This window comes from Thamnophis sirtalis, unplaced genomic scaffold (assembly GCF_051295495.1).
Source record: "Thamnophis sirtalis isolate CommonGarterSnake01/CBP01778 unplaced genomic scaffold, rThaSir2_p1.2 scaffold_3, whole genome shotgun sequence".
NCBI classification, from domain to species: Eukaryota; Metazoa; Chordata; class Lepidosauria; order Squamata; family Natricidae; genus Thamnophis; species Thamnophis sirtalis.
In genome coordinates this window covers 3626081-3652639 of record NW_028261383.1, presented here as the reverse complement: position 1 = coordinate 3652639, position 26559 = coordinate 3626081, and the positions used below count along the sequence as shown (strand labels likewise).

At 41.2% G+C, this 26559-nt stretch overlaps 1 protein-coding gene across 1 annotated transcript in view; it reads left to right on the top strand.

Moving 5' to 3' along the window:
* The window catches only part of LOC148047042 (vomeronasal type-2 receptor 26-like), a 54395-nt gene extending 42431 nt beyond the window's left edge, over nucleotides 1-11964 (top strand). The window contains exons 8-10 of the mRNA XM_087707698.1: nucleotides 7194-7485; nucleotides 11634-11831; nucleotides 11950-11964. Coding sequence (XP_087563824.1) covers nucleotides 7194-7485; nucleotides 11634-11831; nucleotides 11950-11964 — 505 coding nt within the window. The remainder of the gene's footprint in view (nucleotides 1-7193; nucleotides 7486-11633; nucleotides 11832-11949) is intronic.
* Nucleotides 11965-26559: the final 14595 nt, after the last annotated feature.

Here is a 26559-nt window from a genome sequence, read left to right as displayed (position 1 = left end):
TCAAGGATGGCTGCTTCAAACACATCTGGTTTGAATGTGATTAGATAAACCTGAACCAATGGAGAGGGGAAGTCTCTTAGAAGGGGAGAATTACATTTGGGAATTTGCCACATGAACCTCAGATCTGATTTTGCTTTATTATTCTTACCCAACCTTAATAATTTATACCTTTCACATAAAAATGGAGTTGTGTATCATTCTCGCTTAAGGTATAATCAACGCAGGACTTTCACATTTCTGGTAAGGAATTTCCTGCAATGTACAGTACATTTTTATAGCTTGTGTCTTCCAGACAAGGTTGCATGCAAGTACTGTTTGCAACATATCAAGTGGCTGTCAATTTAAAAGCTTATGGTTAGTCTGTGATTTCTACTGGTTCATAGAAGAAAGGAATCTTTTAAAGAGGGAAACTCCTTGATTCTCTAGTGTTAATGTTATGCAAAATCTTTGCCAGAACAATTCTGAAATACAGCCCATCTGCCTGGAATCCACACTGTATAATGGACATTAATACATTGGAGTGAGTCCAGAGGTATTTCACGAGAAGAGTACTCCACTCTTCTGCTTGCAATAGAATATCGTATGCCACTAGACTTGATATTTTGGACCTGGACAACCTAGAACTATGCCGCCTACAGTCTGACCTAAGCTTAGATCACAAAATTGTCTGCTACAACGTCCTTCCTGTCAATGAGCACTTCAGCTTCAACCACAATAATACACGGGCAAACAATAGATTCAATCTCAAAGTATACCACTCCAAACTTCATTGCAGAAAATACAACTTCAGCAACAGAGTGATCAATGCCTGGAATACATTACCTGACTCTGTAGTTACATCCTCAACCCCTCAATCTTAAACTGTCTACCATGGACTGATTCCTAAGAGGTCTGTAAGGGAGAAATGCATAAGCACACCAGCATGTCTACCGTCCCTGTCCTACTGTTCCCATTTATTTGCACTCATTTCTTATGTGTACATGTATATCTGTTTATACATATGTTTATATGTTTTATTGGTATTTATACTTGCTTTCTCATACATGCTTGACAAACCAAATAAAATTAAAAATAAATAAATAAAAAGATACCCTCAAACCTTCCCCTCCTCCAAGTCCTTCAGTTCTGAGGATTCCTGCTTATGGGTGAACAGCCAATGGCCAGTTTGGTTTCCTTGCTGCCACCTCCTTTCTTCATTATCAACCAGTTTCTCCCTTCCCAACAGCCCTTTGGGGAGCCAGAAGAGGATTGAAGGAGAAGTCTTCTCCCTCACTTTGGGGCTCAACCTGATACAGGTGTTGGAAGGCCATTGGTCAACTCCAGGATTTGAACCATTGTCAACGTTAGCAATAGCAGTTAGACTTATATACCACTTCATAGGGCTTTCAGCCCTCTCTAAGCGGTTTATAGAGTCAGCATATTGCCCCCACAGTCTGGGTCCTCATTTCACCCACCTCGGAAGGATGGAAGGCTGAGTCAACCTTGAGCCGGTGATATTAGAACCGCTGAACTGCAGATAACAGTCAGCTGAAGTGGCCTGCAGTACTGCACCCTAACCACTGCACCACCTCGGCTCTTGGCACCTTTAACTTTGTTAAAGGTGCCAAAAGAACATAGGTTTCACACAAACACAAAACAGTATTAATTAAATATGTAAAAAGTATTCAAAACTGATAACCCTAACACAATTCCAGGTTTGGTCAAACAATTCAGTTTCCAGCTTTGCCAGTTTCCCATAGCATCCAGGAATCCAGCCAATTCTCTCAAATGATCCCCAAATCCCTTCTCACCTTCTTTTCCATTATTAGCTTTTTAAGTAAGGTAACTATCTTTGAGCGCATAAGGCTTGATCTTCAAAGGACCAGTTGCTCCTGGCTACCCCACCTTTTTACTTCTCCAATATACTTTACCTTTCCTTTCTTCTCTCTCTTTCAATATTCCCAGCTGTGTTTTCATCCCAATCATCTGCTAGCATCACATTTCTGCCCATCAATCACTGCTCTAGCACTGGAGTGGCAGATCTCCACATTAATACAGTTAAAAGGATGCTGTCCCTCTGGAAGTTATCTTAGAAGCAACTCATCTTGAAACTCTTTTCACACTCCATTCATTTATATGATTTTTTTTCTGCTGAGTGAATTATGTTAGAACAAATGGAAAAGTTCAGTCTGAAGGGTTTTTTTCCCAACCCTTTCCTCTTCCTGAGCTTTTGGTTTTCTTTGTGGGTTCAGCTACTGATGTCAATGATAGTGGGATGGCTGCTATGTTCCCAGGGTCACTCCTAGTACTACAACTCTGAAGCGGTGATGTTGTTCCTTCAGGTTGTTTATCCTGATGCTTGGCCAACATTTCCCATAAAGCCCAACCAGATGATAGCCCTTCTCCCTTTCTCCAGGGTACTGCTAATCCAATTTCATGGCAGTGAATTATTATTCCAAGAAATATTTTGACTCTGTAAAGAGGAAAGTTCTTTTTTAAGACTAGGAATTCTCTTGATTAGATTAATGACCTCTTTTTCTTGGTTTTGGGGGCTTCTGCAGCACACTGTTGACCAGTGACATGTGGTGAGGTTTATGGCTGGTGAGGCACTGATGTCATCACAATCAGATTTACAAACATTAAAATCCTACAAATTATCTTATCCAACATTTGATTGGCAGCAGTTAAAGGGTTATGTTTAAGGTCTCATATCAGCATTCTTTACACATATTGTAACACACAACAAAGCACATTTGCCATCAGAGCAGATGTTGGGGAGGGGGGCAAGGATGAAAAGGGTCCACTCCCTCTCCCTCAGACCCCCAGGAAGGAAGGAAGGGGAGGAAGGGTGAGGGAAAGGAAAGGAAATGGGAAAGAAGAAGAAGTAAGGAAAGAAAAAGAGAAAGGAAAGGAAAAGGAAAGGAAGATAGAAGGAGAGAAAGGGAAAGGAAAGTGGAATGGATTGGTACTGCTCAAAAATCAGGTCTCAAGATCCTGTTGACCACTTTGGCTCAGGCAGTCCAATTCCACGCTGCTTCCCTCTCTCCACAAAGCAAAGGGAGATGTCATCACAATGCCTGAGAAATGCTGGATGTGCAGAGAAATGCAGGCTACAACCAGCGAATTGCATTTTCCCAGGAACCAATGAAGCCCTAGAGGACCAATGAGAATTCTCTCTTCTGCAGCGTCATCAGTCTCCAGGCAGAGTCTTCCTTGACTTCAGGAGAGAGTTCCATGCAGAGAGAGGAGGGAGGGAGGGGGAATATTTTAAATCATTTTAACACATTAAAAAACACTATGCGGCAGTTGGAAACTGGTGTGCGGTGTTTTCTTGTTATGTGTGCGGCCGTGCAGGCATGCCCCTTAGAGGGAATATTGCCCACTGACTAACCCACCTATTTGTCGGAAGCTTTGGTAGGCTCGCATTCCCCCACTCCCCAATCTTCCTCCCTTTGCAATTCATGCAAGGTTAACTCAACAGAGAAGACTCAATCCTCAATGCAACTGGCATTGTATTTATTAAAGAAAAAAGGAAAAAGGAAATCTGAAGGAAAAGAGGGAGTGTGGCGTGGGGGCATCAGAAATGGAGAAAGAGAGGAGGAAGAGCAGGCGCGATGCTGCAGCTTTAAACAGAATGACAGAGTTGAAGCCTCTAAAAAAGCGTCCTCTACTATGAGGCAGAAGAACTGCGCACCTCATCTACCTCAGGATTTTTTAGGCTTTTAACCCTCGCTTAACTCTGCTCGAGCGATTTTATGAATGCCTTAGAAGTCAGACTAGACTAGATGAGGCACACAGTTCTTCCACCTCATAGTAGAGGACGCTTTTTTAGAGGCTTTTTAAATAGTTAGGCAGTCATTCACGGTGAGGCAGCAGCTAGCTAGCCTCACCTCAGCACTCGCCTTTTTCCTTTTACATTTTTTCCCCTTTTCATGATGACAGTGGTGAGGCTGTGCCTACCCAGACTACACGTCAGTGCTGTTGACTCATATTTAAGTGATTGTCCACTAGGACTGCAAAATCCTTGTAGGTGCTGGCATTAAGCCAAGTTTCACCTAGTCTATACCTATACCATTTTTTTCTTGCCTCGGTGTAGAATCTTACGTTTATCTATGTTGAATTTCATTTTGTTAAATAGGGCCCATTGTTCAAGTCTGTCAAGAACCTTTTGGCGGAGCTGTGGTGGCACAGTGGTTAGAATACAGTACTGAAAGCTACTTCTGCTGACTTCTGGCTGCAGTTTGGCAGTTTAATCATCACTGGCTCAAGGTTGACTCAGCCTTCTTTTCTTCTGAGGTGGGTAAAATGAGGACCCAGATTGTTGGGGACAATATGCCGATACTGTAAACTTCTAAACTGCTTAGAGAAGGGCATAAAGCACTGTGAAGCAATATATGTCTAAGTGCTATTGCTATTGCTATTGAGCTTGTCTTTTGGGGTGTTGGCTATTCCTATCAGCTTAGTGTCATGTGCAAATTTGATGAATTCCCCTTCGATTCCCTTGTGTAGATTGCTTATGAAGATACTGAAGAGTATTTGGTCTAAAATGGAACCTTTGGGTACCCCACTGCTTATTTCCATCCATGAGGATATAGTTCTGTTGAGGACAACATGTTGAGTATGTTTAGCCAATCACAAACCAATATCATCAGCATATAATAGTCACCAACAGCAAAGATGGAGGATGAGCTTGTCTAGTATCTGTTAGTATTGAAAATATGGAACAGAAGATACCATCCAGAAGGGCATCACATGTTTTTCAACTGGGATTTAACTTTCTTCTTCCAATGCTAATTTCCAAACATGTCCCAGTAGGAAAAGCCAGAACCACTGAACAATAGTGTCCCCATAGGTGTGTCTGATTTTTCACCAATATTTTTTTCTCTAGCCCCAAAGAAGATCAGGATTCCCAGAGGAGAAGTTGCTTATTACTGTAATTATCTTCATCCCAGTCTTTGAAACCTCTTTTTCTACTTCTCCAGTGACTGCCTTTGATGTAAACATCAGAATGAAACAGAATGGAAGGATTCTTGCATTGGAAAAGGATAAAACCTTTTAGACATGATGAGTATTCTTCATAGATTTAGGACAGGCAAGTGATGTGCTTTAAATGTATATTTCTCTCTTTTCCATGTCAAGCTTGGTTTGTCTCTTTCTGAATTAGAAAAGCCACAGGCATTTCCATCTTATGAAAGTGCATTGAATTTTTTCTAACATTGTTTAGAAATACTGGCTGATTCAGCACAAGCAGCAATGGACTTCCTGCTTTTGTTTATGATGCTGTTGCTTGTATTGATCCAAAGAAACTCTGGGAGGCTCAGAACAAAATGCCCCCCAACTTTGAAGCAGCAAGACAGAGGAAATCCATGGAACTATTATGGGCCAGGAGACCACATCATCAGTGTGGTTGAAACTGCAACAAAACCTTCACTTGAACCATTGCAGTTCAATGGGGCTCGTTATATTTCTTCTCCGTAAGTCATTCAGTGCAATGGAGTTGCATTTCCCGCATTTGCATTTCTAACACTCTTCGGGAAAAGAGCTGATGTGGTTCCCATCTTCAAAAAAGGAAAAAAAAATAGATCCAGGAAACTATAGACCTATCAGCCTGACCTGAATACCAGGGAAGATTCTGAAAAGACAATCAAGCAACGAATTAGCAAACATCTAGAAGTAAACAAAGTAAAAGCCAAAAGCCAACATGGGTTTGTCAAAAACAGATCATGCCAGACTAATCTTATTGCATTCTTTGACGAAGTGACAAAATTAGTGGACCAGAGGAATGCCATTGATATAGTTTACTTGGACTTCAGTAAGGCATTTGATAAGGTAGACCATAACCTACTACTAGATAAAGTAGAAGAATGTGGGTTAGACAGCATCACCACCAGATGGATTCGTAACTGGTTGACCAACCACACTCAACGTGTAGTCCTTAGTAGAACTGCATCTACATGGAGGGAAGTATGCAGTGGAGTACCCCAAGGCTCTGTTTTAGGCCCAGTACTTTTCAACATCTTCATCAATGATTTGGATGAGGGAATAAATGGGGAATTCATCAAATTTGCAGATAACACCAAGCTGGCAGGAATAGCCAACACTCCAAAAGATAGGCTTAAGATACAGAAGGATCTTGACAAACTTGAACATTGGGCACTATCTAATAAAATGAAATTCAAAGGTGAAAAGAAAAAGAAAATGCACAGGTACAGTATAGGTGGTATAGAACGCCACAATATAGAAAAGATGTGGAGACTCTAGAAAGAGTGCAGAGAAGAGCAACAAAGATGATTAGGGGACTGGAGACTAAAACATATGAAGAACTGGGTATGTCTAGTTTAATAGAAAGAAGGACTAGGGGAGACATGATAGCAGTGTTCCAATATCTCAGGGATTGTCACAAAGAAGAGGGAGTCAAGCTATTTTCCAAGGTACCTGAGGGTAGAACAAGAAGCAATGGGTGGAAACTAATCAAGGAGAGAAGCAACTTAGATCTGAGAAGAAATTTCCTGACAGTTAGAACAATTAATCAGTGGAACAGCTTGCCTCCAGAAGTTGTGAATGCTCCAACACTGGAAGTCTTTATGAAGATGTTGGATAGCCATTTGTCTGAAACAGTATAGGGTTTCCTGCCTAGGCAGGGGGTGGGACTAGAAGACCTCCAAGGTCCCTTCCAACTCTGCTATTGTATTAACTTGAGGAAGACAGACACAGAAGTCCAGATCATCTTCTCCTCCCCTTTCAGTCCTGAGTTCAACTCTTTAATACTGATGTTTATTTTGCATAATCATTGAAAGTTTGTAGTTGCCTGCCAGTCCATGTTAACTACGGCTCCTTATAGGAATAAGAATGATTTGTTTTTATAATTGCTTTGCTGGATGACTTATTCCTCCCTCATGTTGCTTCTATACAATATATTTATACAGTATATTATACCTTCTTTCATGATTAAACAATTCTGAATCCTGATTGTTTGACAAATAAAAATATCTACTATTGCAAATAATGAAGTATTTGTGACTTGTAACCCTGATGGAGGACTATCACCATCTCATCTTCTCAATGTCAGAAAAACCTAAATGATGATGGGTGACAATGACCTGTCTCTTGATCAATATTGCTTTAATACTCGATAGGCTTGTGGGGACAAATAATAAATTAATAAATATATATTTATACATGTTGATGATAATAACATGGACATATTTGTACAGGATTAAAGATTCTAGTCTTCAAGAAATGCTACCCTTCATTCTCCCAATTCAAGTGATCAACAAGAATACCCAACTCCTGCAAAACCTCACCCTTGGCTACAACATCCATGACAACTATTTGAGCACTCTCCACACTTCGGATGCCTTAATGGACATGCTTTCTACTGGAGAAGCCAATGTTCCTAACTATAGCTGTGGAGCAAGGGAAAACCTTCTGGCTGTTATTGATGGAGCTTTTAGGGAAGTCTCCATGCAGATGTCTACATTAGTAGGAACCTACAAAGTCCCTCAGGTTTGTGTATGTTTGTGTGTTTCTTGATCTGGTAAAGTGAACAGGGTGGGTGAACAATAGATCTAGCCATAAGTTCTCTTTAGAATTCAAGGCTGCTTCTCATCACAGCTGTTTTAGTTGTCATTGTGGACATTGGAATACTCAGTGAGGAGGAATCAAAATAGCCATATATAGCAGTAGACTTATATACCGCTTCATAGGCCTTTCAGGCCTCTCTAAGCGGTTTACAGAGAGTCAGCATATTGCCCCCAACAATCTGGGTCCTCATTTTACCCACCTCGGAAGGATGGAAGGCTGAGTCAACCCTGAGCCGGTGAGATTTGAACCGCTGACCTGCTGATCTAGCAGTAGCCTGCAGTGCTGCATTTTAACCACTGCGCCACCTTGGCTCAAATCCACTCATGACATCATCTCCATTGCTTTGGAGGCTTCTGCTGCAAACTTGTGAAAGTGAAGAAAGCCTCTCTGTCCAATCAAATAGTCCACCATAAAAAGGAAGCTGGCAGCAATGATGGGAAGCTGATATTTTGTACATGAACTTAGCCAAAGTAATGACATTTTAAATGGTAAACAAATCCCAGATTCATGAAAAGAATCCCAATGGATTATCTTACCAATTTTTGACAAAACACATATGTCTTATTGACTTATACTGACCACTACTATTAACTATTTAGTTAAAAAAAATAAAATGATATTAGGCAATATTTAAATTATTTTTGCCCTAATCTTCTTGTAGTCAAATTCATCATAAAAAAGTTTTCAATAGAAATAAAGACCGTAGTGAGAATTTCCTACTGGCTGAACTATTAAAAATATATTGGTATTGGGGGTCTTCCATTTGGCAGACTTATTTACACAATTAAATAATATCTGCCATCCCCCAGGTGGGAGATGGAAGTAGTACTTTCTATATGTTAAATAAACCAATAAACCAATAAACCAATAAACCAATAAACCAATAAACCAATAAACCAATAAACCAATAAACCAATAAACCAATAAACCAATAAACCAATAAACCAATAAACCAATAAACCAATAAACCAATAAACCAATAAACCAATAAACCAATTAATCAATAATCAAACAAACAGTTCTTTCAAAAATGAAATAGTAGCCATAGATGGCTATTCAATTGTGAGCCAATAAAACAAGTAAAACCATTCAGTATTCCACTTTTCTCTGAGACTGTAGCTTGGCTCCCTCACCATCAATGCAATTGACTTAGACAAGAGTAAATGTCTTGCTCAATTTAAAAAACTCATAGTTATCCAGCTTCCTTAGTCCTAAACTACTAAAGTATATAAGACCGAGGTTACCCCAAGCTCTTACATGGAGCTAACATTTGGGGCTGAAAACAGATATCACTACAGGTAGTCCTCGACTTACAACAGTTCATTTAATAACTGTTCAAAGTTACAGTGGCACTGAAAAAAGTGACTTATGACCATTTTTCATACTGACAACCTTTGTAGCACCCCCATGATCATGTGATCAAAATTCAGATGCTTGGCAACTGGTTTATACATATGATTGTTTTTGTGACCCAAGGTGATGTGATCACCTTTTGCAACATTTTGACACACAGAATCAATGGGGAAGCCAAATCTGCTTAACAACAGTGTTGCCTACTTATGATCTGCAGTGATTCATTTAACAACTGTGTCAAGGAAGATCATAAAAATGGGGCAACATTAACTTAACAGCAGAAAATTTGGGCTCAGTTGAGGTCATAAGTTGTGAGCTACCTGTATTAAAAGGAACCCAATCACAGGTACAGTAAAGGTGGTACCTTGCTAAATAGTAGTAACTTTGAAAGGGATCTTGGAGTCCTAGTGGACAACCATTTAAATATGAGCCATCCGTGTGCAGCAGCTACCAAAAAAGACAACACAGTTTTAGGCTACATAAACAGAGGGATAGAATCAAGATCACGTGAAGTGTTAATACCACTTTATAATGCCTTGGTAAGGCCACACTTGGAACACTGCATCTAGTTTTGGTCGCCACAATGTAGAAAAGATGTGGAGACTCTAGAAAGAGTGCAGAGAAGAGCAACAAAGATGATTAGGGGACTGGAGGCTAAAACGTATGAGGAAGGGTTGAGGAACTGGGTATATTTTGTTTAATGAAAAGAAGGGCTAGAGAAGACATGATAGCAGTGTTCCAATATATCAGGGACTGCCACAAAGAAGAGGGAGTCAAACTATTTTCCAAAGCACCTGGGGGCAGAACAAGAAGCAATGGGTAGAAACTAATCAAGGATATATAATTGTATCTGTGTTAGAACAGACATCATTTCAATTGAAATCCTCTTGGATTGTACAACTGACAAATTATATTAGGAACTATGGTCTTCTTGCCTCTTTACAATTGGAGAAGAAGCTAAAAAGATTGCTGCACAAAGAATCTGGGTTATTGAAGGAAAGAAAGTTAGTGCCATCTTCAGGAAGGTTGAAATAGATGAGCTGGTACAAGCCTACCTCGTGAACCTATGAAATGGTCTTTATCTTCCTGGGGAATGATAGATTAAAGCAGCATAAATAAAATAGGGGGCAGGTTGTGCCTGAGGCCTCCACCTCTAGTGAGGGAAGTATTTTCCACTTTAGAATAAATGGATTCCTTCATTCCTTTCTCAAACTTTCACCAGGGTGGTTATCCTGAAGGACATATATGGAGTCTGCCTAAGTAACTTTCTTAGAGTTACTAAGAAGCTAATAAAGGAGAATATTTGTAGTGCAGGACTGAAATGAGGTCTCCTTGGTGCTCTCTGAGCTTGCTTGATTTCTTGCAGATGTTTCATTACCCAATCTAGGTAACATCATCAGTGCTGGCAAGGAGTGCTGAATGATGAAAATTCTTCTTTAATTTTACAACGTATAGACAGACTTTACCAGTTTCAATTGGGGAATATGTAACAATCCTAGACCAGGCCAAATCCCAAAAATGCCATGGAATTTCTAGAAGCCTGGCACTCTGACAAATTAGCCATCAATAGGCACATAGACATTAACAGCAAAAGAGACAAGCAACCATCCCAAAAGGAAACAAAAAGATCTAAGCACCTCTCCACCAGCAATCAGCACCCAGATCAGCACAGATTTACTTTAAGGTCAACAATGCCCCAATCAAGAAACTGCCAAAAGAAGCCAACAGCAAACAGCTCAACCAAAGAATCTCTAAGACCAAACCCACTAACACTGACAGGCAAGCCATCAGAATATAAACCGACAGCAAATGGCCCTCCTTACTAGCAGTGATGATGCTATCTAGTTTGGGTAATGAAATGCCTGCAAGGAAACAAGCAAGCTCAGAGAGCACCAAGGACCCCTCACCAAAGAAGCTACTTTAATAAGCAGTGAAAAGTTTCAAATAGAAAAAGAAGTCCAATTGCCATCACTTTACTTCCAGCCAACTCTACTGGATGACTGAGAATATTTATTGACCTATGTAGTAGGTTCCTTATTGGAATGAAATAGTTTTCTTGAAATATACGCGTGTCTGATTGCATTCAACTCCAGAATATTACAGAAATATGATTTGCATTTTTATTCTTATTCTTTTTTTACTTAATTTGTATCCTGTATTCCACATTTGCGTACAGTCTTCTTAATGTTCTGTTTTTAAGAGTTTATACTGTATCAGGGGTGTCAAACTCAAGGTATGGGAGCCGGAACCAGCCCATGGGGTGGTTAGGTCTGGCCCATGTGGCCACCCTGGAAAAAGTGAAGGACTGGTCCACAGTTCCTCTGCCAGTGAAAATAGAGTTTGTGGGGGGCACCGGTGGCAGTACCAAGCTCCATTTTCACTGGCACAAGGTTGCAGGAGGCCATCACAGCCGAAAATGGAGCTCGGAAGCCCATTTTCACTGGCAGAGTATTCGGGCCACCACAGAAGAGGTGTTGACTTGGCCACACCCATCCTAGCCATGCCCTTCCCCCCTCCCAAGGTCAAACACAACCCTGATGCAGTCCTCAATGAAATCGAGTTTGACACTCTTGGTTTATATCTTAATATGGCCTAATAGTTATTCAAGAATAAACTGCTCTAATATTTTCATGAGCACCAAGTTGGATTTCTTAAAATCTAATATTTTGGATGATCTGGCTGTAAATATAACACATAATTCTTAATTGCTTTTTCAGATTACTTGTAGATTTGTTTCAGAGGCTCTGAGTGATAAAAGACAATTCCCCTTTTTCTTCCGGATGGCCCCCAAAAATGGGGTCCAGTACCCTGCAATTGTCCAAATACTCCTCCATTTCAGATGGACCTTGATTGGTCTCTTTGCTTCAGATACAGAACAGGGAGAAAATTTCATGAGGACCTTTACTCCTACACTTGTCAGGAATGGAATTTGTGTTGTTATATCACAACAACTGTCTATGACTCGACTTGCGGCACCACTTAAGAATGCCATCTCTAAGTGGAGGCAAGTCAATGTCTTTGTTTTCTTTACAGACTATAGTAGCATGATGGATGGAATTCACCAAGTCCATTTTACACTTGAAGGTTTGCCACAACCCACTGAAGGGAAAGTCTGGATTATCACACTCTTCGGAGACTTGCCAATGAAAAGTCACAGACTTTATGAATATGTCCATAGTATTTGGAACTTTGTTATTCAGGAAAGAGGGTATGAAGATCCCTTTGAACCATTTATATTTGTGGAACCCTTGCACAAGTGTTTTCACTGTTCTTTTTCAAAGCACGTCTTTTCTGTCAAAGGCCGGAGAAGATGCATCCAGAAAGCACCACTGGAGACCCAAGATAAAAGCAACAGATTAAAAATTGACCACCGTGCTTACAGTGTAATTAAGACTCTGGCCCATGCTTTGAATGCTGCATATTCCTTGAGATCCAAGAGGACAAGGAAGGAGGGCGAAGAGAAATTGGGCATTCCAAAGCTGCAGCCGTGGCAGGTATGGGATTCATGAAACTTAGTTCCTTTGGAGAAGAAATCCAAAGGAAAATTAGGGGAACTTTCTGCACCTCCTTGTGCTGTGAGTGGTCAACAGGCAATTGTTGGGAATCTGTTCACTTGTGAATAATGTTTCAAAGACTGGATGCCGTGACTTCTAATTTTAAAAAAGGATGCATTCATTTTGAAATAAATTCATGTATATATGGGTTTGCGATTAGCATTTTACATTCATGAATTTTAGGAAGATATCTACACTGTGGATCCAATCATTTTGTTCTTACACAAGATAACATACTTCAAGTCCCACTTTCTGCTGAATTTTCATTATGCACTTGTCTCTATGATGAAATAAATCTATTCCTGGAAACTTTTCAAGAGATCAAAATATGAATTTGCACAACCCAGAGAACAGAAGGGGGAAATGGGACACAATTGAAACTTTTAAATATATTAAGATGTGAATAAGGTTATAGAAGGTGGCATTTTTAATTTTAAGCAGAGTTAAGGACACAGGGGCATAACCTCAAACTGACAGAAGGGAAGTTCAAAAGTAATGTTAGAAAGACTAGTGGAAATTTGGAACCAACTTCCAAAATAAAAATAATATCCCTAATTAAAAATGAATAAATTAATTAAAAGGAATACAATAATAAGAAAAAAAATCAAAGGCCAGACCCTTTATCCACAAAGTTCTTTTCTGCTATCAGTTTTCTATGTTTGAATGTAAGTAGGGATGTCTAAGAGTAGCTATAAATCTTGCATTACAAACTAGTGATTTATCAACTTTAACTATAATAAAAAAATGAAAGAATAACAAAGTAGGAAGGGACCTTGGAGGTCTTCTAGTCCAAAAGTTTTGGTCAGACAGAAAACTCTACACAATTTCAGACAAATGATTGTCCAATCTCTTTTTAAAACCTCCAGTGTTGGAGAACCCACGACTTCTGGAGATAAGTTGTTCCACTAATTAATTGTTCTAACTGTCAGGAAATTTCTCCTAAGCTCTATGTTGGATCTTTCCTTGATTAGTTGATGAGTTTCCATCCATTGCTTTTTGTCCTGCTTTCAGGAACTTTGGAGAATAGGTTCACCCCTTTCTTTGTGGCAGCCCGTTAGATATTGGAAAACTGCTATCATGTCACCTCTAGTCCTTCATTCATCAAACTAGACATACCAAATTCCAACAACCATTCTTTATATGTTTTAGCCTCCAGTCCCCTAATCATTTTTGTTGGTCTTTTCTGCACTTGTTCATCATCTCTTTTATGTTGTGGTGACAAAAACTGGATGCAATATTCCAAATTATAGAAGAATAGACAAACAAGTTCTAATTATTATTCATAACTTTCAAGTTGTATAAGAAATATTGAAAATTATTTGACTATAATATTTAATCTGTTTCATCCACTTAATTATCATATGTCACATAAGAAAGCAGTTTGTTGATATTCTACTGAAATCAAGTTATTTCACCACCATTCTCACAATCTACTAAGGAAGAGAAGTGATATATGAGAATCACCTTGGGAGTGGGGGCGGGAGTAAGAGAAGCTCCCTAAAAAATTATTAGAAAAAAGAAAGGGATTCCACAGCTGGATCAAGGGCAGAGAAAGAAACTCATAAAAGATCACCCCTAACTTTTAAGGCTTTTAAAAGAGTTGATAGAAGACTTGTTCTTTCAAACTTGCAAGATTCTGTTAATGTAGCCTTACAATGAAGTCAAATTAGCTCATGGTTGGCTTGGGTTTCCCATCTTCTAACTTGGAGAAGATTAGCTTGGCAACTTTCTTCTTGTCAAATCTAAGCATTCTTGAAATCATCCAAAACATTTAAGAATAATCTCTTCATTTGTTTATTTCTTAATTGTATTTTGTTTGCTCTAGAATGTTCCCTATAATTAAGAAATATTGTCAATTTTATATTTTGTTAATGCTGTATATGATAGAGAAATTTTGTGCAACCTTTCTTTTTCATTTTTGAAAATAGTGGTAACCAGGGACGTGCAGTCACTAGAGGCAAGGGAGGCGGAGCCTCACCAGTCTCCTCAGGAAAAAGAAAGAAATTTAAATATTTTTTTAAAATAATTAAAGCCAAGATAGTCGCTACCAGATTCCAGGTCACAGTGGCTTGGTGTCTGCTTAGTGTTAACCAAAGCAGGAGGCAAGAGAACTTGGGGCCTCCTTTCCATGAGGAATTTTTCGCCTTCTAAAAGTTAAGAAAGAGTTAAAAGGCAAAAAAGTTCAGATGGAAAAGAGGCACTAATTCTCCCGCCTCCTGATCTGGAAGCAGCGAATCATGTCGACGGGGCGTTCCGGGTGAAGGAGGGGCGGTGGCAGTGGCAGCGGCTGCTTTAAGCGCTGCCTTGTCTCGCAGCCAGGGCCACTCTGGGCCACCAGCCGCTGGCACGCGCTCCTGCGAGAGCCTCTGCGTAGCGCCGGGAGGCCGCAGAGAAGCTTCGCTCCACTTCTCACTCAGCCTTCCCCCAGAGGCGATCCGGGACTTCCAGCGGCGAAGCTTGGAGAAGCAGCGGCCGCAGGCCAGGGCAGCGGGTGGGCGGCGGCATCGGGGGCAGTGGGGCAGTTTGCATCGCGGGAGCCGCCAAGCGCCTTTGCTGCAGACACGGGCGCTTGGCTGCTCCCGCGATGCAAATTCCCCCCCCCGCCGAGGCCGACCGCTGCCCTGCTGAGCTGCTTCGCAAAAGGATGCCCAGCTGAGCCTCACCAGGTATAAACTTCACCGCACATCACTGGTGGTAACCCTTGTTTCCCAACTAAGAATATTTGCAAATTAGAGAAGCGTAGAATATAGGATCGACCAGTTTTGCTGAAACTTTTTCACTCAGTTATGCAGGTAATGGTAACACTTTTTGTCAGAATTAAAAATATTTGGAAATTAGACAAGTGTAGAAGAAAGGTTTTAAATATGAAAAGATCCTGTTGGTTTAGATAGCAAGGTTTTTGCTTTTAAAATGGCTGGATGTTTCCATTCTAGCTTCATCCCTTTCTGCAGAAGAATGAATTTTGCAATCTTTCTGAGATGAAACTGTACTTGGACCAACATGGAGATCTGGCAGCAGATCTGAACATCCTGAGTTGGGTGATTATCCCCGAAGAGGATTGTATGGAAGAACAACTGGGTAGTTTTGAAAGGCAGAGACTTATTATCGACCAATATGTTCTTTTACTACTAAAGTGGCTCAACAAGGTAGGTGAAATATTGGCATCTTTTCTTTCTTTTCCAAAAAAGTGGCCATTTCAAGTGGGCTAAATCTAGCCAGAAATTCATTAAGAATGTTATGTGTGGACAAAAACATTTATCATTTCCTTAGATGGATAGGGAAGCTTCAGAAACACTTCAATCAAGGTGTATTTCAGAATCTGTAATATGGGACAGTGTTTTAAGCTGATTCAGCTACATCCAGATTGAACTACTGAGTGATTATTATTTAGGATAAAATTGGTGAGAGAGGCCCTCAAGTGCTAGGTATTATGGGGCTGATAGTCTCAAGCTTGTTTGTTCCTTGTCCAGAAACAGCAAAGCAAAAGACAATTCTGTTGACTAATGCTTCGGTTCCAGTTTGGAGTGAACCTGGTAAAAAAAGAGTCAAAATTGAATGGAAGTTCTGCTTGATCCAGTGGAACTAACTCTTGGCATTACAATTCAGCTTGTCCTGGTTGGGGGACAGTGTCTCTTGAAAGGGAAGCCCATACTGTGGGAAGTTTTTAAACAGGCCAGAGCTGACCAAAGTTATCCATGCTTCTCTTTCATCCAACTGGGATAGAGCAACAGGTCTTCTGCTCCTAGGAAGGAAGTCTAAGGCTTTCAATAAAATTTAATCTGAGATCATCTTACTTTAAAATCATGGATATATGAAAAGTGGAGGAATGCATGTTAATATGGCCATGAGGACAAACCCATTGATAATAGAATGGAATGGAATGGAATGGAATGGAATGGAATAGAATAGAATAGAATAGAATAGAATAGAATAGAATAGAATAGAATAGAATAGAATAGAATAGAATAGAATAGAATAGAATAGAATAGAATAGAATATTATTTATTGGCCAAGTGTGATTGGCTGCACAAGGAATTTGTCTCTGCTGCATAAACTGTCAGTGTACATAAAAACAACAAAGTGATAAATCATAAGATACCAATATGAGAAGGTAATAGAAAAGATGATAAGGGTAATAGTAATGCTGTCCTACTTCATGATTAAATATCCTTAAGCATAAGACAGCGCTTTGAGAATTAATTGTTTAGAAAAATGATGACATGGGGGTGGGGGAACTGTCTGTGTCTGGTTATTTTGGCATTCAATGCCCTGTAGTAGCATCCTAAATGGAGAAGTTGGAACAGTTTATGTCCACAATTTAAGAGGTCTGTAGATATTTTCTCAGCTCTTTCCAACCTGTGCAGTATAGCAGGTCCTTAGTGAAAGGCAGGCTGGTTGCAACTATTCCTTTTCCTCAGTCCTAAGTACGTGTTGAAGTCCTGTTTCATTGATGTACCAACCAAATTATGGAAATACAAATTACAGACTCAATACTTCCTCTGTAGAATAGTACCAGCAGCTTCTTGGGCATTCTGAATTTCTGAGTTGATACAGGAAAAAAAAACATTTACTTAATGCTAAATCTTTTCTCAATTCCATCTCTTCAAACTTTATTAAGTAGAAAAGTCCTTTACTGCAGGATGATATTCCAGAAGGAAAAACAAGGGACTAAAAGAAGAATCTGGCAGTAGTTCTATCTCTACCAATGTTTGGAACTAGTTAGATATTTCATGGCACTGAGCTTCTTTTCTTGTTGGGTTGTAAGGGTTTACTGTTTATCTGAGTGACTTCTTCAATATGAGCAACTTGATTAGGTATATGTCTTCTAGGGTAGTTTCATATTATTCTCTAATTTCACCTAATCTGAATAGACTCACTGTTAGATGACTGAATATCTTTACCGTCATTTAGAAATTTTATATATACCTAAGTGCAGCCCAGAGAATACTTGGCTGATGTTCATGTTGACCACCATTTTGATGGGTGGTGAGTCCTGACACATTTTCTTTGGTTTTCCTTGTTTTACTGCTCAGTCTCTGCCTCAGTCAAAATGTGTAGAAAAATGTTATCCTGGATTTGTCAAGCAGGCTCGAGAAGGAGAGCCAGTATGCTGCTATGACTGTGTTCCTTGTCCGGAAGGGACCATCTCCACTCAGGAAGGTGGGTGTTAACCAGAGAAAAGGGCAGTTCTGACCTAGGCTTCCTGAGACAGTATAAATCACATGCTTAGTCCCCAAAACCCTCTTTTTATTTCAATGGCTATAAATTATGTTCATTCACAGCCTGTAATGATTCACAAACAGTCTGTAAAGAGTCCTACAGATATCTGCCACAGTCTTTTAGGGTAGTGTTGATAAGCACCCACCTTTATCTCTCTTGAAACTCTGCCGGAGACCTTATTGCTAATTAGTTTTGCAAGGCCAAATGGAGCACAGAATCAAACAGAGCTTCTCAGAGTTTGAACCGACCAGAATGAACAAAGTTGCTTCCTGCAAAGGCTCACATCTATTTGCTCCTCTTTTCTGTCCTATGGGAGGAGCCAATCATCTCCAAGCCTTATTCCTGAGTTGCCCTTTTTGTCTTAATTGTTCTTGCTTTCTGGAAGCTCTGCACATGCACACAATGGGAATAGGCTCCCTTGTCTTTCCTCCTCACTGATGTCTGACTTTGGAGGCTCTGGAGGCAACACATAACTACCAGATGGCCCTGGTCCCCTCTCTGCCTCCAACACAGAGCCCTCATCAGAGCCTTCCCCAGACTCCAGGACTGGCCCATGTTCCTCCCCAACCTCCTCACTGTCCGACTCTGCTGCCAACTCTGCAGGCCACCGGTGGACCACAACAGTGTCATGGAAGTGGATTCATCCAAAATATTTTCATGAAAGTACAAGTTAAAGACTGATGTAAGCTCAATTGGTCTTCTTTTCTATTTTCAATCTGGATATCTAAAGAAAAGAATAGCAAAAAGACCTTGGACAAGGGGTTGGGAAGAGATAGGAGAGTGTGACCGACTGGACAACCTTTACTACTACCAGAGAAAACATCTCTTATGCTTTTTGAATGCATTCTGCCACATTTGTCTTTCTGAGGACATATAAGTTACTTGAAACTTGAGGAATTGTTATAGGCCCACCTCTTGGAAGGATTGTTGCAATATGGGTCTTTACCTGAGGACCCAGACTGTTGGGGGCAGTATGCTGACTTTGTAAACCACTTAGAGAGGGCTGTACAGCACACTGAAGTGGTATGTAAATCTAAGTGCTATTGATATTGGTATTGCTACTTGATGTTCACTGAGAAGCTGAAGAGATGTTAACAGTTATTGGATATAGATCATTACATGCTTATTACCAAAGCTCCCAGTAGCCATTCCAGATTATTTGTAGGACTAGCTGTCTCTGCCAGCCAAATAGATTTCACAAAATTTGCATTCTGTGAGTCAAGTACATCATGATATGCCATCTGGCAGGACCCAAGAATTTTCCCTGGAAAGATTTATTCTTTTTTTTTTAAACAACTAATAATATAGATTCATATTATACAGGAAATCATTTGGGTCTCCATTCAATTTGCTAGTATTGTAGATAGTTTTTAAAGAAAATGGTATTACTCTTACGTTCTTTCTCTGGAGATCTTCGGAAATGCAATTTGGAAAATACCCCAACTAAAAATTGTTGTGTGAAGAATGTATTTTGTTGAAAAGTGAAATGCTAGAATATTAAAATAATATTCCTTTTTGGTTTTCTCAGATACAGAAAAATGCACCAAGTGTCCAGATGATAAATATCCAAATGAGGATCAAGTCGATTGTATACCTAAATTTATAACATTCCTATCTTATGAAGAACATCTGGGCACTATCCTGGTCTGTTTTGCCTTATTCCTCTTCCTAACCACAAGTCTTGTTTTAATCATATTCATTAAATACCGAGAAACTCCCATTGTCAAAGCCAACAACCGGGACCTCTCCTACATCCTCCTGGTCTCCCTCCTACTTTGCTTCTTGTCTCCCTTTCTCTTCTTTGGTCAGCCAAGAAAGGCCACCTGCCTTCTCCAACAAGCAGTTTTCAGCATCATCTTCTCAATTGCCATTTCTTCTCTTTTGGCAAAAACGATCATGGTGGTGCTGGCTTTCCTGGCTACAAAACCAGGAAACGGAGTGAAGAAATGGTTGGGAAAGAGCTTAGCCAATTCCATCATCCTTTCTTGTTCTGCTGTCCAAATCATCATCTGTTCCACCTGGCTGGGAGTTTCTCCCCCATTTCCTGATTCTGACTTTCACTCCCAGCCTGGAGAGATCATCCTGCAATGCAATGAAGGGTCTGCTGTCATGTTCTACATCACTCTCAGCTACTTGGGTTTTCTGGCTTCCATCTGTTTCATGGTGGCTTTCCTAGCCAGAAATCTACCTGGGGCTTTTAATGAGGCCAAGCTGATTACCTTCAGTATGCTGGTCTTCTGCAGTGTGTGGGTGACCTTTGTGCCCACTTACTTAAGCACCAAAGGGAAATATATGGTGGCTGTTCAAATATTCTCCATCCTGACCTCCAATGCTGGTCTGCTGAGCTGCATCTTCATCCCCAAGTGCTACATTGTCATTCTGAGGCCAGACCTGAATACAAAGGAACAGCTTACAACTAGAAGAAATGTAGAAATATGAAACATGGGACATAGTAACATAGATGGACAGGAAAGTGAACTAAAGCTTGCTAATAGTGAAGATTCATGCTTACATAAAATTAAATATGCATATCTACAATTACCATCTTATCTTCCTTTCCTGAAATGTAGAAATATGAGTATTTAAAAAAGGTTAAATCATGGCAACTGGACCAAAATTTGTTTATACTGATATATTTTGTTATTCACCCGGTTCACCGACAAATGTACGCTCAACAAAAGTGCGCCGACAAAACCACGGTGAGAAAAGAGTGAGGTTGAAATCGTGCCCACAGAAGCGCGCCGATAAATGCGTGCCAACGAAAGCACGCCATCAAGAAACAACGCGAAAACAACGTAAGAACGCTAACCCGAACCCTAACTCTAACCCTTACCTTAACCCTAATCACACTTTCGTCGGCGCGCATTTATCGGCGCGCTTCTGTAGGCACGATTTTGACCTCGCTCTTTTCTCGCCGCAGTTTTGTTGGCACGCTTTTGTCGGGCGCGCATTTGACAGGTCACATATTCACCCAAGTAACTTCTTCAGTCAAAATAAATTTTGTTAGGCAGAGTGTCAGAAAATCATTGGAATGTACTAACTCTTGCCACACCAACTGTAGGAGTTTCTCCCAAAAAATGTATTTCAAAATGTAAATGAAGACTCAATCACCCAGGCCAAAAGAATGGTTTGATTTTTCTAGATACTTTTGGCCTAAACATTTGAGTCTTCATTTATATTTTTATAAAATGAATGTATTGTTTCGCCTGTAGGATTTCCTCTTCCCGTCTGCACTGGAATTCTTCCAGTCTACAGTGAATGAATAATAACTGCAGTGAGCCTTAATTATTTGTTTTTGTCTCCTGCATTTGATTCAAAAGGAACAGGTGCTAGCTGTGGGATTCACATTGTTGCCATGTACCAGCATCATTTATGAGTGTGGATAAGGAAACATTCTGTGTCTAAAAGTCTATTTTGATTAGGGAGGTTGGTTGAATATATTTGGTCATTCCTTTCCAATTCTCAGCCATTCCAGGCCCTGCTGGGAGCTCAAATGAGCAATCAAGGGCAGAGCTGAGGATTATGCCCAATTCTTAGCGGACAAAATTGCTCGGTTTCGGTCGGACTTGGACTCCATCCCCGCAGTTCCAGCCGAGGCACAAGACGATCAAGTAGAACATCTCTGGGTTGAGTTTCAGGATGTTACCCCCGGGGATGTGGACAAGGCCATGAGGGCTGTAAGTGCCTCCACCTGCGTACTGGACCCGTGTCCCTCATGGCTGGTTACTAACAGCAGTGAGGTGACACGAGGCTGGATCCAGGCGGTTGTGACCGCCTCTCTTCGGGAGGGGAACTTCCCCGCCGCACTGAAAGCGGCGGTGGTGAGACCCCTCCTAAAGAAGCCATCTCTGGATCCAGCTGTTCTTAATAACTATCGCCCAGTCTCCAACCTTCCCTTCCTTGGGAAGGTTGTTGAGAAGGTGGTGGCCTTCCAGCTCCAACGGTCCTTGGAGGAAGCAAACTATCTCGACCCCTTCCAGTAAGGCTTCAGACCCGGTTACAGCACTGAAACCGCTTTGGTCGCATTGACCGATGATCTCTGGAGGGCCAGAGATGGAGGACATTCCTCCATCCTGGTCCTCCTTGACCTCTCAGCGGCTTTCGATACCATCGACCATGGTATCCTTCTGCGACGACTGCGGGAGGTGGGAGTGGGAGGCACCGTGTTGCGGTGGTTCTCCTCCTACCTCTCGGACAGGTCGCAGTCGGTGTTGGTGGGGGGGCAGAGATCGTCCCCTAGGCCCCTAACTTATGGGGTGCCTCAGGGCTCGGTCTTATCCCCCCTACTATTCAACATCTACATGAAACCGCTGGGAGAGATCATCCGCAGGCACGGGATCAGATACCATCAATATGCGGACGATACTCAACTGTATCTGTCCGCCCCGTGCCAACTCAATGAAGCGGCAGACGTGATGAACCGAGGCCTTGAAGCCGTTATGGACTGGATGAGGGTTAACAAGCTTGTGCTCAACCCAGAAAAGACCGAGTGGCTGTTGTGTTTCCCTCCCAAAGATTCCACCAATATTCCATCTCTCAGGCTGGGGGGTCAAATTCTATACCCCTCAGAGAGGGTTCGCAACTTGGGAGTCCTCCTGGATCCACAGCTATCGTTTGACCACCACTTGACGGCTGTGACCAGGGGGGCATTCGCCCAGGTTCGCCTGGTGCGCCAGTTGCGGCCCTACCTGAATCGGGAGGCTCTCACAACAGTCACTCGGGCCCTTGTGACCTCTAGGCTGGAATACTGCAATGTGCTCTACATGGGGCTGCCCTTGAAGAGCATCCGGCGACTTCAGCTAGTACAGAACGCGGCCGCGCGAGTGATTGTGGGTGCACCTCGGTTCACCCACATAACACCTATCCTCCGCGAGCTGCGCTGGCTGCCTGTCGATCTCCGGATGCGCTTCAAGGTGTTACTAGTCACCCATAAAGCCCTACATGGTAGTGGATCTGGATACTTGAGAGACCGCCTTCTGCCAATTACCTCCCTGCGACCAATAAGATCACATAGATTAGGCCTCCTCCGTATTCCATCGGCCAGCCAATGTCGGCTGGCAACTACAAGGAGGAGGGCCTTCTCAGTAGTAGCCCCGACCCTTTGGAACGAGCTCCCCGTGGAGATTCGTACCCTCTCCACCGTCCAGGCCTTCCGCACAGCCCTTAAGAACTGGCTAGCCCGTCAGGCCTGGGGATAAGGATAGCCGCCCCTCCCGAATGATGAATGTATGTTGCTTACTATTTTATTATATGTCTCTATGTCAATGTCTGTATTCCCCCTCCCTGATTTTATGTGAGCCGCCCTGAGCCCCCTCAGGGAAAAGGGCGGCCTACAAATATTAATAAAATCTCAAAAAAAATCTCAAATGTCCAGAAAGCCAGAGGGAATTTGGGTTTGAAAGGGTGTGATCTATGTCAAATGGAGACTGATCCTGGGCTCTGTTCAAACTCCCTTTTTCCTATTCTCTTAAAGTATGAATCGCCTCAGCCAAGTGAATTGCCTAATGATGCCCAGGAAGACTGTGATTGGGGAACAAATACTTTCCCAGATAAATAATTCTTTTTTTATATAAATTTTTATTTTAAACACATAAACACATCAACAAAAACAAACACATGACTTAAGACAACATAGGAACACAAAGTTCCTTCATATATCATACAGCAGTTCCGTATTGGTTTCTTTGCAGTTAGTGTTTTCCCTTCTATACATTTCTATCTTGCATTCATGGTCTCCTTATTCGTTATCCATTTTTATGTACAATTCTATATTTATTTATACTTAGCTATTTATAACCAAATATTGTTTACCTATATTGTGCTATATATTCTTACTGTCATTTATTCTCTTACATACAGTTCTAGGTATACATTCACATAGTTATTCTTTTTCTTTGCCATTCTTATACCTTTGTTATTCCATTTAAAAGGTTATAATATACAGTTTGGATTGCTTTCTTTACCATCCCTAGCGCCTGTTGTAACACCACCTTATTTTCCCTTTCTTTTCTCTCTCCCTTCCTTCTCTACTTCCTTCCTTCCTCCTCTCCCTACCCTTCCTTCTTCCCTTACCTCTCTCCTACTCTTACCCTCTCTCTTCCCCTTCCTACCCATTCTCCTTCTCTTTCTCTCCCTTCCTCCATCCTCTCCTTCTCTTTCTCTCCCTTCCACCCACCTCTCCTTACCTCTTTCTTCTTCCCTTACCTCTCCTCCACTCTTCCTCTTTCTTTCCTACTACCAGATAAATAATTCTGCTGTGGCTCACAAATGCACATGGGTTTAGTAGTGCCATCAATCAGGGCTCCACGGACAGTGAAAGAAAATGAGTTTTTAAAATTGAAAGAGAAACAGCCTGAGAGGTGATTGCAAGGATTTGGATTATGAAAAATGTTTGAAGCATGTTCAGTTGAGTGTTAAAAGTGAAACTAAAGATATTTTTTAAAAAGCTATAGCAGTGTTCCTTTCTGAATAAATTTGCTACTCTATCACCAAACAATAACTTGAAGCCTTCAGATCTAATAGTAGCCATGCATATATTATCATGCCATTACATATGTAATAATTGCTTGTTTTTTAAATTAATATGTCTCTGTCAATTGGAAAGAGCATTTCTGGGGAGAACAATTGTGATCACAGCAAAAGTCAATGGGGACACTTATAGAGGCTTAGTAGACACTGTGACACACTGCAGCAGGTGCACAATTCTCCACCCCTGCGACAACCAGCTGATTGTCAGGGCTCACGCAGGCGACGCACACTGTGCGCACATGCACAATTTGCCTTTTGCCATAAAAACAGGTATAGAGGAATTTTGTTCCTCATAGTCTGGCCTTTGGAGGACTGATGATATTACCTTGTTTGATACCTGTAATAAGATCAGTGGATACTAGCACAATTTCTGGAATAACAGTTGTGGCTTTCGGAAGACAGGACAACTTTGGCAAGGTTATTGCTTTGACACCAGTACCCAAGCAATATTCACCATTGTTCCAGCAATAGAAAGCATTATATTGCCATAAAAAGGGAGGAAATGAAAGGATCCCTGAAGGATTAGAGCATACACAGAGTGTAACCTAATTCAGCTTTGGTTAAATTGCTGTTGAGAGAAGCTCCATTGTAACCTAATGTCCCAACTGCATAGATAAAACTTTCTAAGCAAATTGCCAAGCGTAGCTAGCAAAGTATTCTGCCAAGTAACCTTGCTTGTAACTTGAAATGTGTGTTCAGCATTCCCTAACAAAGCTCTGACTTATATGCCAGAAAATATATTTCTTTCCCCTTCTAAGGTCTAAGGTTTTCAGAGTGCTGAGAAAAATCATGAGGTTTGCGTACCATGAAATAATTTTAACACTATGATGATCTGTGCCAGCTGTGTGACTATAAGATGTTTGACCAAAAGTTTTTTTTCCATGATGGTAAGGCACGAGCCTGTTCTCTCTCTCTCTCTCTCTCTCTCTCTCTCTCTCTCTCTCTCTCTCTCTCTCTCTCTCTCTCTCTCTCTCTCTCTCTCTCTCTCTCTCTCCTCCCTCCCTCTCTCCCTCCCTCCCTCCTTCCCTCCCTGCTCTGTTAAGGTGGGAGACAAAAACACCATCAAGTTTTTGCTTTCTGCAGAAAATAAAAACTGATTATTACCTCATATTCAGAGTTTCATTGGAATTATCAGATTCTGAGCTGAATTCAAAAACCTTACATCAGCTTCATGCTAAACTCAGGATACCTGACTTTGGATCCAACCCCTTGATTTTGGAATAGGATGGAGGAGAGCCACTGAACCATTACACCCAGGAGAACATCTCAATGGTGCTCCCCCAATAAGCTGGCTTCATACCTGGTGAACCATACCCAGTGAAACACACACTGAGGTGGAGATTGCAAAGGCTTTACTTTGGAAAGGACACAGGTGTCAGCATTCCAAATATCATTCAGAATTAAATCAGAGTACAAGACATAACTTTCATCAAAGTTCCAATTTAATAAGAGAGACATGTTGGCACATCTGCAGAAACCCGAATCTGAAGGCATCCTGGGTTTCCACCCAGTTGAAAGTTCATGAACTTGTCCCCACACCCACAAATCCATCACATGGTCCAATCTTCCTCTGCCATGCTGGCATTTCCACCCATCTAGTTCTGGTCAGATGCAGAGGTCCAGAGACAAAGAATGACCTTGATTTCTAAAAAGGATTTTTTTTTATTTTGAAAACAAACACTTTCTACTCCTACACCTCCCAATTCCCCACTAATGAAACAGCATAGCAAATAAAGAGAGAGAGAGAGAGGCAGACCAAAGATCCTAAAATGAATATGACTGCAGGCCTGACAACAGGGGGGTCACTCCCACAAGGCCTGTGTAAAGGCCACTCCTTCAACAGTACAGTTTTTGTAATTAACTTCTCCATAGGCCCACCTTGAGCCAACCCCTTTTAGGTCATCTATGTCCTTATCCATGTTACTTGAGATCACCCAATATTACTTAGCTAGCATCAGTATTATCTGGCAGCAATCAGCACATTTATCCCTAATTTCCAGTGGCAATTAGCACATTATTCTGTAATTAGTACATTGTCCCACAAGTTATTCTTTTCTCCAGCCATTGCCTTGTCTTATGATATGTCTGAGACTCCAATTCAGGAATAATTCTTAATGACTCTTCTTTTGTAAGCATTCTTGACCATCCTTGCATGGCATATCTGCTTTTAGATTTTAACTTCTTAATATAAAGATATTAGAGAAGGGGGCTTTAGCCTTTCCATCAGTTCCTGCTCCCAAATCTGGAACAAGGAAAACCAGCAAGGAGCAAGTCATTATTAGCAGGTCTCTTATTCACCTTGTTTCAGTTGCACAGGTTGAGGTTCAGATTTGTTGGGTTC